The 16801-nt window shown below is 36.9% G+C and overlaps 1 protein-coding gene across 1 annotated transcript; it reads right to left on the reverse strand.

The window, feature by feature from the left end:
- Window positions 1-940: 940 nt before the first annotated feature.
- Window positions 941-6193, reverse strand: ntan1 (N-terminal asparagine amidase). Its single transcript, XM_048200120.1, has 10 exons — window positions 6004-6193; window positions 5355-5457; window positions 5213-5278; window positions 5017-5125; window positions 4841-4914; window positions 4706-4759; window positions 3267-3320; window positions 2528-2625; window positions 2259-2372; window positions 941-1540 (listed from the first exon to the last, which is right to left on the reverse strand). The coding sequence occupies exons 1-10, from the start codon at window positions 6082-6084 to the stop codon at window positions 1379-1381; spliced, it is 915 nt and encodes a 304-aa protein (XP_048056077.1). The 5' UTR covers window positions 6085-6193; the 3' UTR covers window positions 941-1378.
- Window positions 6194-16801: the final 10608 nt, after the last annotated feature.

Here is a 16801-nt window from a genome sequence, read left to right on the forward strand (position 1 = left end):
TCATGGCAGTGATTGACAAGCCAGAGAGCCAATCCGCGCATGTCTCTCACAAGGTGCTAAAGACGATGTTTTGTTTTATACATTTTTGCAATATTACTTGAAACTGTCTTTACTAACTGATAAAAGACTATTTATTAGGTGCACTGAAAGGAATAATATTAATATACATCATCTGTGCACGAGGTAGGGCCTTAAAAACATCAGCCAATCGTTTACGCGATCATCGCGTAAACGATTGGCCCTCTGGCTTGTCAATCACTGCCATGACGTTCCTTGTGAGAGGCGCGCGCGGATTGGCCCTCTGGCTTGTCAATCACTGCTATGACGTTCCTTGTGAGAGACGAGTGCGGCTGCGCGCTCCAGTAACTTTCCACACTCCACAGGCGCCGCATGCAATGTTTTTGTCCGGAGACAGGAGTAACAACTGCAGATTATGAGTTACCTGCGGTGAGTCCGACATAATGAATCCACTAACACGATACAGCGAATGCCGGTGGTAAACACTCGTGTTCCAATACTCGTGCACGAGTTTTGGGAGGCGCTCCCTCGAAAGGAAGGGGGGTTGTTCTTACGCATGCGCTCATTTCAAAAACTCAGTAACAGTCTTTGGCTTCTCAGTCGACAAAAAGATCCTCTTTATCACCTTTAATAGTGAGAATTGGACCCTAAAATGTTATCATTATAAATGTTACATTCATATGTAGCACCTTATAATATATTAATTATAATTTCTGTTGCCCAAAACAATGAATTGATTTCATTGTTCAAATTATTGTTAAATAACCTATCATACATTTTAAATACAGATATGTTGTACTTTAGTAATTCATATGGTACATTTCTAAAATCTGTCAATAAACAGAAGACATAATTCTGTTTCCTCCTAAAGGTGAATTCATTGTTATTATTATATAAATGTCTCAATATATAAAACACCATGTTTCCTCTGGTAACGGAATTTTAATGCTCTTATTTCTCCTCAAAGGACACAAACATACTGTATTTTCAGTTTCTCAAATGAATTCATAAAGAGCAAATGAGATCCAGCTGGATGATAGGAAGAAAACAACACATCATCATATTAGTTTAAAATAAAAGACACGTCTTATGATGCATGTACACATTTGCATTGACATACAAGAAACAAAATAGAAACAAAAGAGTTAATAGGCTCTTGTTTCTATGTAAGGGCTGGCAAGTGCAGTCTTTGAAAAGTTTATCAATGAAACACATGAGTAAAACCATCATCAGATATTTCACTCTGCATAGAAATCGTCTTCACAGCAGGCTTCAGATCAGAGTAAAGGAGCTTCTACTTTAACCAGCAGATGTTCAAAGGCCTTTGGTTGGCTTTCAGTGGGTCACAGAGGTCAGCGTTTCAGACTTTCTTCCAGTGGCCCTCTTCAGAGCGGCGGAAGAGCTGCGGCTGTCCGCCCGGAAACAGCCCGTCTGCACTCGGATGATCCAGCAGGAACTGGATGGTGGATTTGATGTGCTGGACAAAGTGAGGAGGTTCTGCGTACGGGGACGTGGACAAAAACTGATGAACAAACCAGACGAGAAATTAGATAATAAGCAAAGCTTATTTTTTTATCAAGTAAAAGTCTTTCAATATAATTGTACAAACATCCACCTTCAGCTTGTGATTCACGTGTCTTTGCTGTGAAATCGGTACTGATTTTTATAAAGTAAACTTATATTGTTAGTAATATTTCAAGGTGAACACTGTATGTGGATGGAAGCACTTTCTTCAGCTCATACTCGTGACCCCTGTTCACTGCCATTACAAAGCTCGCCTCGGATGCGTCAGGATATTTATTAATATTTCTGCGATTATGTTAATCAGAAAGAAGAAAGTCATATACACCTAGGATGGCTTGAGGGTGAGTAAAGCTTGGGCTAATTTTCATTTCAAAGTGAACTAATCCTTTTTCTTACTAATCCTCATCTTACTAAGACATATTATTGGTAGATATTGATATTTATATGCATTTTATGAAAGTATCTGCTATACTTTTATAAAGAAATCTGTGATTTACATTACAAGCATCAGAATTTAATCTTACTTTTTTGTCCATATAAATATCAGCATCTGCACCAAATTGCATATTTTTGCTCAGTTTGCACCTCTGAATAAAACTGAGTTGTTTTTTTGTCCTCCATATTCTCACTATATCACACTATATGAGGCATAAAGACCAGATGTATCAAATATACTCAACAAAAGCATATATGCAAACTTTGATGGGCATTCAGACCTGTAGGATGGTTTCATCATCTTGAGACAGCCAGAAGCCCATGTCATTGTTTGGCGTCCATCTGCACGGGCCAATTTTTACAAGCTCTCTGCTGGAATCATACACTTCAACCATCTGTCAATAACACACACCAATTTATATATAACAATTAGTTACGGTGCATCAGTTTGGCTACTCAGATTCTGATTGGTCAATCGCAGCGTCATGCAGTCAGATATTTGTAATTTGGCCGTTGTGTTCAACACTGCAGGACGGCTTCATCTATGTACCTGTCCACCAGAGAAGGTGCGTGCAGATCGGAGCTCCTCCGCCGGACCTCGACATTCAAACGAGGCTGGAAACACGTGACCCGTTTTAACGTTCACACCTGCATTCAGGCAGAAATACTCACATGTAAAGCTGCATAATTAATGGAAATAAAACTGATATGGCTTGTAACATGAAATGCTTATAAACTAGCAGTTTACACAACAGAAGAGAAGCTTTAAAGCTCCCTGTGGTTTTCCACCAAAATAAAACCTTGATGGTAAAGAAATGAATACAGTTTTAAAATAATAAATAAATATTTTTAACATAAACACTTTTTTATAGAGAAATATATAATAATTTATTTAGTAGTAATAATAATAATAATTATTAAAAATAAATAAATAAATAAATAAATAAAATAAAAAAATTATAATAATAATTATTTTACTGGCCAAAAAAATGTCATCACACAAATTTTGGCTAAACAAGCAAAAACCTGGACCTTAAAAAAATATTTTAAATTACAATCACAATATTTTTCTGAAAAATCACAATTTGACTGCACTGGTCACACTTTATTTTTATTGTTGTGTGAAACCGGAGAGGACATCGAAAAATTTTTGTCTATTTAGTTTTTTTTTTTTACATTATTGTGCAACATCCTGTATTTCTCTTTCATTACATTCAATTCATAATGCAAATTCACAACTTAGATAACAACATGAAGAGACGGTGATATTCAGAGAAGTTACACTGTACCTATCCCATACACGACGGGCCGATGAATCCCCTCTGTGATGACATCATTCATGTCTGAAGAAACATAATTGTGTTATGCATAAATATGCATTGCAGGTATGTTATCATGCACTACATTCTGAGTTTTCTGAAGTCATGCAACAGCTCAGTGTGAAGAACAGACCCAAAGAACTGAATAAAATGCAATGTGTAAACGGCACATTTAAGCCGTTATTTAAAGCAAATCAAGCTGCTGAAGAAAGGAACAATTTTCCATGAATAATGACTTAAATTTGTGTCTGTTCCTCTCATAAAGCATCATTTGACCTCAGATGATTTGGAACATAGTGCATAAATAGTACATAAATTGTAGTGACAAAATTTCCAGTGCTTTTTTTTTTTATGTGGTCACTATGAGCTTTCATCATATGAAAATTTTTCTTTTGTGGTCAACAGAAAGAATAAAATTACACAGGTTTACATTTTAAGGGTGAACTATCCCTTTAAATGGGCTACATGTAAGAATTTCATGTATCAATCGTTTTTAAAATTTTAATGGCAATGTTTGAACAACTTTTAACGAACCTTAAAAAAACGAGACCTTCTATGATTTCTTAGGTTGTCTATGAAAGCCTGTAGACTGATTTTTACATGAAGGACTCAGGAGGTTTTTGCCAGGAAAATCAAAATGATACGACGTTTACGCAGATAATGCAGAAAGAGCTATTTAAGTGTCATGCAAAGAAAGGGGTAACTGGAAACTATAGTCTCACATGATCAGATCTCAAATATACTTTATAATCAAACTATCATAACAGTGTAATTTGAATGACTTCATCTGTCGACATGATGCCGGTGAATCGCAGAGCTGCTGCAAACATATCCATCACTATGATGGATATACTATATACTTTCTTAACTGCTGTTTTCTCATCGCTGTTATTTTTGTTGTGTGTTTACTTTGTTGTTGAGAAGAAAGTGCACATCACATATTTACATATTCATCTAAACGTTGCTCTCAGCAGCGTGGGTGGCGTCAGGATATTTGCTGCAAAATATCCTGCAAAAGTTTTTTCCTTGCTAACTTCGCTGTGAGTATATCGGGCCTTGAATCACGTTCAGTCTCTTGTACGTTACGTGAGCACGAGCACCAAGTTGCTGGCTGCAGTTCACTTAACGGCCAACGGTGTCGCTAATAACAAGGGTTTCTGAATTCTACATATAGCCCCTTTAAGGTGAATTAACTAATGCTGCCTTCACGTGCTACAGGAAATGTGATAATTCCCACTTCTGAAGCTGTGATTACGCATTCAAGTTTCGACATGAGAGGGCATTCATGTGCATTTTTTTCCCTAGGAAACTTGTATTTATGATAATTCAAAGAGCACATGAAGGCAGCATAAGAGAAACTTAAGAATTTGGCATGTCCTGACAGTAAATGGCACAAACGCTCCTCTGACCTGTGATGCAGCACGTCTCCAGGTGAATGTCTTCCTTCTGTTTTTGAAAGGCAGCTGTAAGGCAAAACATTCCATCTCATATTCTGATCTCACAGTGAATGTTTCATCTTCATCGCACATTTGTACACAACGTACCCAGAATACTAAGGCTGAGTGAGTGAGAGGTCTTTCTGTCATCATCAAAACCCCCGACAAGATGCAGCTCCAGTCTGAAGACACACACACCCACATTATATCATGCAGACACTCCTAAAGTTCTTTATATTTGATAAACCCAGTGGAGTTCAGTGATGCATGATGATCTACAGCACCTGCCCTCTTTAACAGGGTTACTTTTAGAGGTCACAGCATTGACTATAAGAGGAACTTCAGTCCATGTGCTGGAACCATCACAGTGTGCAAGGCAAGTCGCTCCACTGCCTTCAGAACAGAATCAATACAGAATCAAACACACAAACGTACAGTAAAATGGCATCAGATATTGATTTGATGAAGGTTTTGTGTTACCTGTGTGTCGGAGCACTACTAAATGGCATGTTGTGGCATCATCGGAGCCCAGGATAGAGACAGAATCTGAGGAAAGAGAAACATCAGTGTCCGTTTGATTGACAAATGGCAGCAGCTCATCAGATCATCGGCACACACTCACTGTCCGCTGGTGTGGTGGACGCAAACTCTCGCTGCTGGACATACAGGAGCTGTTTAGGGTCCACAGACTCTGGACTGCTGGACAGAAACTGCTTCGCACTTTCCTAAGACAGGCACATCAATGTGTCAAAACCACATAGACGTCCTCTACTGTCAAATGAATTTGAAAAGTGAAAAAATACGATGGATATTAATGTTTTTAACATTAAGATGCATAAAGGAATTCAAGTTTATGTTTTTAGTTTTTTAAAAAAAATTATTATACATTTTTACAATTCATTTCAATAGTCCTGAAATATGAGAAATAAATGTATAAAATTATACAGACATTGCATGAAGTCTGTATATGAGCTAATTAATGTGTTCATGATGAATACTGCATGCAAAACATTAGAGCATTATTAGAAGAAACGTCGTTATATATTTAATTTATTAAGCGATTATAAAGTATTATCTATCAAAAAATAATTGAGGTTTTATTATATTTAAGGATTTCTATTTTCTACCTGTTTATCTCGTACATTACGAGTTTTAAATATAAAGCGAAAGAGGGTCTATGCATTACAGTCTGTGCATTCATACTGCCGTATTATATTACTTAGAATATTAAATTGGCTATCAGATTACTATTTTTGTACATTATTTTGTACCTTCAGATACGGGTATTTGCTGAAGAGTTCTGCGACTGAGTTCACGCGCTCTATTCGCTTATTCTGAGTCAACAGCGGCATCTTGACAGTAATTAAATCTGATCATTTCATTAAACTTTGAAAATTAATAACTCTGTCAAGTGAGATTCTCCTCCATCTCACCGCTGCACCACTGCCGCATTCTCTTCCGCTTGGCTCACAAGTCACAGATCATGTGACTCGGAATGGTAGAACTGATTCGCTAGAAGGGACATTAACCGGAAATCAGTTTAACTTTAGAAGAAATCCAGAGGAAAGGCTCATGCAGCTTTATCATCATTAAAAATAAATGGTATTTAATTGTAGGCCTTTTGGAACATGTAGAAATTTTTTGTCATCGAGCTTGTATAATAATTAAATATAATTATTGAAAAAATGATTTAAAGGTGCCCTAGAATTAAAAATTGAATTTACCTTGGCATAGTTAAATAACAAGAGTTCAGTACATGGAAATGACATACAGTGAGTCTCAAACACCATTGTTTCCTCCTTCTTATGTAAATCTCATTTGTTTAAAAGACCTCCGAAAAACAGGCGAATCTCAACATTACACCGTTACGTAACAGTCGGGATCATTAAAGTACACATGAAATCAAAATTGATCTTATTTATTTTGTTAGCTCAAATTGCTAGTTTTGTGGTGAACAATTCATCCGTGCAAGTCAATCCACACACAAAAAATGTCTGTGTATCTGTTAAGTTGTCAAAATTGTTTGGCTTCGTAAAAAAATACTTCAAAATCTGAAAATGCTCCTCCCCTCTGCAACGGTGCCCCTTCTCTAATGACATCAGTTTGACGGCTTGGGTTGAAATCGCTTAAATCACTCCCCTCCGACCGTTAGTCTGCTATGAGCAAGAGATGGAGAGGAGGAGCGCTAAAGTAAAACTCTCCTCTATTCAATATTCCGTTTCACTTGGAAATGCGTCACAGCTCTGGAGAAAAGTCGATTGCAACTTCCGGTTCACGTGGAATTTAATATGTACTCCCCCAATAGAGTGCCCGAGGGATGACGCGTTTTTGTAGGCCAACCCGGAAGTTAGCGGCGCGCGGGTTCCCTCGACTGAAAGCCTATTCATTTTTCCCATAGACTTTTGGAAAATCGCAGAAAATAAGCTCTGTGTTTAACAAAGGGTTATGACACTTACACGTTTTGTCTATCAAGATAATCTTTACAAGTTAACACAACATTTATAGATTTTGAAGCCTAAATAAAGTCGTCAGATATAAAAGGCTAACAGTAGGCTATAAACGGACTACAGCACACCATGGTCGCGGATCAACGTCGTCACCACCAAGCGTCCTCAAACTTTATTTAGAAAACAACTCTATTTAAAAACATGCTCACTGATTATGATCTGCGCTGTGTATGAATACTTATCCACTTTTTCATGAGAAATGCTGTCCAAATGTCCCGTTTTTAATGATGACGTCTAAAGTCCCCGCCAAAGGAAGTAGTCCCTTTTAGCAATTTGTTAGCAACCGCCGATTTGAAGACGCAGTAAAAGTTTAAAAAATCACAAGTGGGTTATAACTGGTGTGTTTTATGTCATAGATCAAAACGTGAAAGTATTTAGAGGCTTTGTTAACCACAGACCTTATTTCAGGCGATTTAGCAAAAACCCATTCAAAAAACCCATAGACTTTATGGCGTTGGAACCGGAAGTCCTAAAATGCTAACTCGCTTCCGGGTTTTGCCTACAAAAACGCGTCATCCCTGGGGCACTCTATATTTGCATATGCCAGCTCATGTTTAAGGCATTAGACAAGGGCAGGATGTCTGGATCTGTGCACAGCTGAATCATCAGATTAGGTAAGCAAGCAAGAACAATAGTGAAAAATGGCAGATGGAGCAATATTAACTGACATGATCCATGATATCATGATATTTTTAGTGATATTTGTAAACTGTCTTTCTAAATGTTTCGTTAGCATGTTGCTAATGTACTGTTAAATGTGGTTAAAGTTACCATCGTTTCTTACTGTGTTCATGGAGACAAGACTGTCATTATTTTCATTTTTTAAACACTTGCAGTCATAATATAATAATATAATTCATAAACACAACTTCATTCTTTATAAATCTCTCCAACAGTGTGTAATGTTAGCTTTAGCCACGGAGCATACTACCAAACTCATTCAGAATCAAATGTAAACATCCAAATAAATACCATATTTACGCGATTAGACATGCTGCATGACGAACTGTGTCTTACTGTCGAACTGTGATTAGCTGTGTGAACTTTGTTTATGCTGTTTAAAGTGCATATTGCAGGTTAAAAATTTTTTTCGAGATGAATATATAACCTTGTACAAAAATACCATATAAAAAGGTACTGCAGGGTTTAAAAATGTTTTGCAGGACATAAGGGCATGAATTTAGTAGATAAAGTGACGATCTCTATAAAAAACGCTTATTTTTCAGCGTCGCGTCATTTTACGTCACTAAAGGGAGTCGATCGCAGAGCTCTGTGTTGACTCAGTGCAGAGCAGGTTGGTATTCAGTGACAGCGGTCGTGAATCAGTGTGTTTTCGGTAGTTTTTGTATTCTATTTATCATCGTCATGGTAAATTATTGTGTTTGTGGAGGTTGCACAAACTCCAGCCTGTCAGGACATCGAGTCCAGAGGTTTACTAACAAGAAAAAGGATGCTGCTATCTTCCGTGCCGGGGTGTGTTTTGTGCAGGTGAAGAGAAGGGACTTCACTTCGGCTTCTGCTTCGAGAAACGCGTTCATTATAGTTTAGAGGATTATCATCCTGGCGATATGATGGAATTCAGCATTGTAATACTACTGTAAATAATGATATTAAATGAATAAACTTACACACGCGATGCTTCTTCACCGTTTTTACTTGAATCAATTTCAACACTGATGAATACAAATTATGTACACAAATGCATACAGTCTCATACTCACACAAAACAGTTTTGAATTATGTGCTGGTAATGTAAATACTCCAATTTCATTCATGCCATGTATATACTGTAAACGTATACATTCAAGTTCACACAACTACATAATCATGGTGTCACATCCTCACACTATCAGTGAATGGGCATGGAATAAACTCATAACACAGAATTAATGAATAAAGAATAACATTACATGAAACGCATACAGTAACACTACTATGTTCGGCTGCCAGCGGGAGACATGATCACGGATCCGTCAGAGAGATGAAACGTGAATTATGCACAAGTCTTTTTATTATTATTATTTTATCACTGTTATTTCATTTGCTAACTACCAAATCAGTCGTGATGAGAAACCGCTATATCACGTAACTTTAGTGTGGATGGATATTAACGCGTGTGACATACCTGATCAAGGTTTATTAGATTCTGTTATTAGTAATCAATAACGTTACTCCTAGATGACCAATAGCTTTGCTATTGCCTGATTCATGATAATAATCTGTACAATATTGTGGTCTGAGCACATATTGTTAGCTAAGCTAACATCAGTCGCTGCCCTGTTTTCCACTGGTTCTCACACAGCAGCTCAATTTGTCTCTTTTGACCATTATTCTGTCTAATCCTGGCATGTCCCTGCTCTCTTGACCACATAGCCGGCTATTTGTATGGCTGTGGTTTGTTATACGAGTAAGAATAAACATTTACAGTTTCCTCAGCATCCAAACTGTCATTGCAATCCATTGTTTTCCTATTGTTTATATTGATCGCTCTCCCTTGAGTTACGTCACTTCCGATTTGGCATTTTTCAGACACGGAAGTAAAATTCTCTCACAAAAAACGACTCCAGAAACCTATGTAGCGTATTTATACGTGTTTTTTCAAGAAAATCTATTTCATACATTATTTTTCTATACATTGAATCACTGAAGCTCTAACCTGCAATATGCCCTTTAAAGGCAGGGTAGGTAAAAAATGTATAAAAAACTTTTTTTTCAAAATTTGTTTAAACTTTATTTATATATCAATACATATTTAAAATGTAAGTACTCTGAAAAAGAAAGTATAAAAATCGAGTGTCTGTAGACCTCTCACGACTGTTTTAAAGACAGCTCATTATTTCCATTCACTCCACCCCCTCCCTTCTGGGCTCCTTCCAAAGCCACGCCCCCAAAACGCATGAACGTGAGACTCCGACCACTGAGCTGGAAGACGCATTATTTACCTGAGATGAGCGGAGAGGAAGGAGCACAGTGCATGTAGTGACATCATGTCAGAATCACATGTAATAAAAATAACTTTATAATTATGAAGATAAACATAATTTAATTCGCTGACGAGTTAGTTATCTATAAGGCAAAGCTAAAAACAGGTTGCATGATACACGTTTTTCCATTACCATCATTTACACTGTGATGAAGATGAATTTCGTGTAAGATTCATAACATATACGTTGTTCTACAGATAAACAGAGTAACATACACTCAAATATCAACTCACAACTGCATTGCAGACACAAAATAATAACACACACATACAACAAAGTGTGTACGACACACACAGATACAAGATAAAGACATCAGTAAACATAGGTAGAAATATAAAAACAAAACAAAGGCGAAAAAAAACGTGCAGGTAAACTTACAGGTGAACATGGTAAAAGAGTTAGACAGAGGGTAAATATAGTTCTAAGAAAAGTTCCTAGATGCGGAGTAACGTTAGGCCTACTATCTGTTAAACATGTATTTAGTTATCTAAAGCAAAAATATGCACAATTCAACACTATAGCTATCATCTTGTGCTAGGCCTATAGATTATTTATCGTCTCTACTACGGCTCGCTAAGTAATGTTATGTTAGCTATATTACGCAGCTACGTGTGCTAATGACACATGCTTCATGAAAAAATAAACAAAAAAATATGTATGATCAAAATACAAAAAGAAAGATTTACCTGTCCAGCAGAAATAAAGCCATCACTGAGTTCCCTCAGTTCTCGCCATCGCTGGAGAGCCACGCCGATATTAACTCGTGTTTTATTTCTTTGTTTATCCAAAGACTTTTTGTTCATTGCCTTTTCTTGTACTGTTACTGTCTTCCTTTTTTGCCTGGTTTGCCTTCACTAACTGCATAGGCCGGTACTGTGAATTTTGCTTGCTGTTTCTCTGCCATTGTTTTGGTATTCCTAGGATCCATGCCTCTTGAATTCCCCAAATCAAACGTGCGCGCGCAAGTGGGCAGGTCATGTGTGGCAAAAGGGTGGTTGCCATGGTTGCGAGAGAGTGACAGCCGCCTAAGCCAATCCTATGTTTCGTCCCGGATAGAAATAATGAGCTGTGTTTAATACAGATTAAACGGTCTAGAGTCACTCGATTTTTATACTCTTTTTATCAGAGTTCTTACATTTTAATTATGCATGTATATATATAGAAAGTTTAAACAAATTTGGAACAAAATTTCTTACCTACCCTGCCTTTAAGGCAAGTGCGAGCTCCGGAGGCGGGGAGCATATTTAATGATGCCCCAAAATAGGCAGTTAAAAAAATTAATTAAAAAAAAAATCTATGGGGTATTTTGAGCTGAAACTTCACAGACACATTCAGGGGACACCTTAGACTTATATTACATCTTTTGAAAACACGTTCTACGGCACCTTTAAAAAAATATATAATGTGTAATAGCGCTGTCGACCAGCAGGCGGCTCTAGTGCATCACGTTTGTCTTTCAATCCTGCAGAGATTTTATTTAACGACATTCAGCGCCTGGTTTTGCTCAGGAGGAAGTTGTTTCTTTCCTAGAGCTTGAGAAATGTTTAAGAAATGTTCAGAAGAGTTAATGACTAATCCATCTCCTGGTATGGTATGAACACAATGTACAGTGTCCTTAATTTATAAGAATTTTACAGAGTAAAAAATGATTATGTAAAAGCAAACCCTTTATCACTTAAATGCGATGATGGGAAATATAATTAAATTGACAGTTAATAAAAAGTTAAAATTTCGAAATGGTTATTAACCTCTAAAAGTAGGCTACTACCATAATTACGAACAGCTTGTTAAAAGTCTTTTTTAAATCCTAATTTACCCTATAACTATATAAATCAAAGAATTAAAGTGCCAACTCACTGTGAGTGTGTATGTATTGATCACACAGTTTATGAGGTTTCCCAGGAACATGTTTACAATAGAATCATGATGTCAGGAATTACTCAGTGTTTAATCACTTTCATTGCACAACTACAGTACATACAGTGACATTTAAAAATCAGACATCACTAATCTAGAAGCTTCTATTTCACATTTATAATTTACATATTTTTTGAATATTCTAACTTATATAACATATGTCCTGTGGCTAAACCATGTTTGTTCTCATTCTGGAGAGCTTAAAGTTCAAACAAATACAGATAAAATGCCTTTACTATGTCCTATGTGGGTACATATATATATATGTGGGTACAGTACATATGTATATGTATCCACTGTATGTATATATATATATATATATATATATATATATATATATATATATATATATATATATATATATATATATATGTATATACACTGTATGTATGTATATATATATATATATATATATATATATATATATATATATATATATACATACAGTGGTTACGGAAAGTATTCAGACCCCCTTCAATTTTTCACTCTTTGTTATATTGCAGCCATTTGTTAAAATCATTTAAGTTAATTTTTTTTTCCTCATTAATGTACACACAGCACCCCATATTGACAGAAAAACACAGAATTGCTGACATTTTTGCAGATTTATTAAAAAAGAAAAACTGAAATATCACATGGTCCTAAGTATTCAGACCCTTTGCTGTGACACTATATTTAACATATATGTAACATATATTTAACTCAGGTGCTGTCCATTTCTTCTGATCATCCTTGAGATGGTTCTACACCTTCATTTGAGTCCAGCTGTGTTTGATTAAACTGATTGGACTTGATTAGGAAAGCCACACACCTGTCTATATAAGACCTTACAGCTCACAGTGCATGTCAGAGCAAATGGACAGCACCTGAGTTAAATATATGAGTGTCACAGCAAAGGGTCTGAATGCTTAGGACCATGTGATATTTCAGTTTTTCTTTTTTAATAAATCTGCAAAAATGTCAACAATTCTGTGTTTTTCTGTCAATATGGGGTGCTGTGTGTACATTAATGAGGAAAAAAATGAACTTAAATTATTTTAGCAAATGGCTGCAATATAACAAAGAGTGAAAAATTTAAGGGGGTCTGAATACTTTCCGTACCCACTGTATATATAAAAAAGGATCAGGCATAACATTATGACCACCTTCCTAATATTGTGTTGGTCCCCCTTTTGCTGCCAAAACAGCCCTGACCCGTCGAGGCGTGGACTCCACTAGACCCCTGAAGGTGTGCTGTGGTATCTGGCACCAAGATTTTAGCAGCAGATCCTTTAAAGGGTTAGTTCACCCAAAAATGAAAATAATGTCATTTATTACTCAACCTTATGCTGTTCCACACCCGTAAGACCTTCGTTCAACTTCGGAAAATGAATTAAGATATTTTTGTTGAAATCCGATGGCTCCGTGAGGCCTCCATAGGGAGCAATGACATTTCCTCTCTCAAGATCCATTAATGTACTAAAAACATATTTAAATCAGTTCATGTGAGTACAGTGGTTCAATATTAATATTATAAAGTTTATATTTATTTATATACAATTTTTTGGTGTGCCAAAAAACAAAACAAAATAACTACTTACACTGTGTGCAGAATTATTAGGCAAGTTGATTTTCTGATCATATTTTTTTCCAAGCACATTTTACCAATTCCAATCCACATCAATCTTAATAACTACTATTAATATCGTTTTTAATCATTTATAAGTGATATAAATGTATAAATGTTCATGAAAGCTGGAAATGAAAAATGCCTTATATTCATGTGTGCAGAATTATTAGGTAGGTTTTCTTTTATAGGCAAAATGAGCCAAAAAAAGAGATTATCCTGAAATGCCCGTCTTGCAGAGATGCACTAAAAATGATCTTCCAAAACTTACTGCCAGATTTTGAAAGATAAATTCTTCAAACAGTGGTACAAGAGGATGTGGTGCTGGTCCTTCAAGAGTCACTCTCAAGCTGTCTGTCTATAAAGCCTATAAAAACCCAGTCTTCATGTATTTTACAACACTTCAGCTTGTGATTCTTATTAAGAGCAGGTCATTTTTTAGGATTCTTTAGCTAACCTAAGTCTCTGAGATCCTGACACCTTGCACTTCTGGAGACTCCAGGTAGGTTGCAGTTCTGGAAAAAGGTGGCGCTGGAGACTAAAGGGTTCCTGATGGTTTCACACTCAATTTTTCACCTTAATTCGTAATTATTTTGCGTTAGTTAACATGTCTCTTTTCTTTTCCACCTGTTTTTGTATGACCCTGCTGACCCAATGAGCATTTTGCTGTCCATTGGTCATGCTTTAACTTTGCAATTTCTAGTATTGCATTAGTATTGTGTCCTTCTCATGAGTATTTAATAATTTTTGACTTTTCAGTCTGAGTTAAATGTCTTTTTTGGCTCATTTTGCCTGTAAAAGAAAACCTGCCTAATAATTCTGCACACCTGAATATAAGGCATTTTTCATTTCCAGCCTTCATGAACAATTATATATCACTTATAAATGATTAAAAACAATATTATTAGTTATTAAGATTGATGTGGATTGGAATTGGTAAAATGTGCTTGGAAAAAAAATATGATCAGAAAATCAACTTGCCTAATAATTCTGCACACAGTGTATATAGTGATGGCCGATTTCAAAACACCGCTTCAGTAAGCTTTGGAGCGTTATGGATCAGCGTATCGAATCATGGTTCGGATTGCGTGTCAAACCGCTAAACTGCTGAAATCACGTGACTTTGGCGCTCTGAACCTCTGATTCGACATGCTGATTCCTAATGCTCTGAAGCTTCCTGAAGCAGTGTTTTGAAATCAACCATCACTATACAAGTCATTATTTTGTTTTTTTGCCGCACCAAAAATATTCTCGTCGCTTTATAATACTAATATTGAACCACTGTACTCACATGAACAGATTTAAATATATTTTTAGTACCTTTGTGGATCTTGAGAGAGGAAATGTCATTGCTGGCTATGCAGGCCTCACGGAGCCATCGGATTTCAACAAAAATATCTTAATTTGCATTCCGAAGATTAACGAAGGTCTTATGGGTGTGGAACGGCATGAGGGTGAGTAATAAATGACAGAATTTTCATTTTTGGGTGAACTAACCCTTTAAGTCCTGTAAGTTGCAAGGTGGGGCCTCCATAGTTTGAACTTGTTTGTTCAGCCCATCCCACAGATACTAGAATGGATTGAGATCTGGGGAATTTGTAAGCCAAGTCAACAACTCAAACTCGCTCTTGTGCTCCTCAAACCATTCCTGAACCATCAAGGAAAATACAGTTTCCATGAAAGGGTGTATATGGTCTGCAACAATGCTTATGTAGGTGGTACGTGTCAAAGTAACATCCACATGGATGGCAGGACCCAAGGTTTCCCAGCAGAACATTGCCCAAAGCATCACACTGCCTTTGCCGGCTTGCCTTCTTCCCATAGTGCATCCTGGTGCCATGTGTTCCCCAGGTAAGCGACACACACACGCACCATCCAAGCCATCCAAGCAAACATGATTCATCAGACCAGGCCACCTTTTTCCATTGTTCCATGGTCCAGTTCTGATGCTCACATGCACACTGTTGGCGCTTTCGGCAGTGGACAGGGGTCAGCATGGGCACCTTGACTGGTCTGCGGACGCAGCCCCATACACAACAAACTGCGATGCCCTGTGTATTGGCCCTTGTAAAACCCACTCAAATCCTTACGCTTGCCCATTTTTCCTGCTTCTAACACATCAACTTTGAGGACAAAATGATCACTTGCTGCCTAATATATCCCACCCACTAACAGGTGCTGTGATGAAGAGATAATCAGAGTTATTCCCTTCACCTGTCAGTGGTAAATAGTTTAGATACAAATATATTTTAAACAAAGAATATCAATGCATTTATTGAATATATCTGTTACGTTCCCTGGTTTGTGTTTGAACTTTTATTTTTAAGTGTGTTTTCTGTTCCCATCATCCTGTGTTTAGTTCCTGTTTTACTTTGTTTCTATAGTTACCCTTGTTTGTTGCTATAGTGATTGATTACCTTTACCTGTTCCTCTCAGTGTTTGGTGTTCTTTTGCCTGCCTTGCCCCATGTCTGGATTTACTGTTTTTGCCCATCTCCTTGTGCCTGGATTTACTTTTATGTTTGTTAATAGTGTTTTGTTGTGTTTGGATCCAACTCTCCCTCGTTTCTGAAACATCCCGCATTACAATATCAGTCCACAGTAGGCTGGATTTAATTAACTAGAGCACCATTATATAAAACCAAAGAGAATGAGACACCAACTCTCCTTTAGATTCACACACATCTCTGCTCAGACGCGTTTGATCCGTTGGCCTGATTATGCACTCAGTGAATGGAACGCATGAAAATTAGGCGTTTTTTCATTTTTCTCAGCGGTCTGGTGTTTATAGTCTCAGATGAATACGCCTGCACTTCATAGGAACAGGTGTGCTGTCTAGGAATTGGATGAGTGTTTCAAGCCCCTGCATGTGTGAATATTCATACACGGTCATCAAAAGAACGAGTTGTCTGAATCCTAATCAAGAGAACACTAGGAAGTGACCGTTGTGTACTTGACATGGATGTGGCCTAATCCTGTACGTAACAACTGATTCCTGTTAAAGGAAATGGAACTTTAGACATTTCCTGCTTATAAGGAGTTTCCAGCCAATCAGC

Source organism: Megalobrama amblycephala, linkage group LG8 (genome assembly GCF_018812025.1).
Source record: "Megalobrama amblycephala isolate DHTTF-2021 linkage group LG8, ASM1881202v1, whole genome shotgun sequence".
In the NCBI taxonomy this organism is placed as follows: domain Eukaryota; kingdom Metazoa; phylum Chordata; class Actinopteri; order Cypriniformes; family Xenocyprididae; genus Megalobrama; species Megalobrama amblycephala.

Excerpts from the sequence above, each read along its gene's own strand:
- ntan1 (XM_048200120.1), bottom strand. The coding sequence starts at position 6,084 with ATGCCGCTGTTGACTCAGAATAAGCGAATAGAGCGCGTGAACTCAGTC. Across the intron at positions 5,458-6,003 it reads GCAAATACCCGTATCTGAAG|GAAAGTGCGAAGCAGTTTCT; the intron begins GTACAAAATAAT and ends TGCCTGTCTTAG. Across the intron at positions 5,279-5,354 it reads GTCCACCACACCAGCGGACA|ATTCTGTCTCTATCCTGGGC; the intron begins GTGAGTGTGTGC and ends CTCTTTCCTCAG.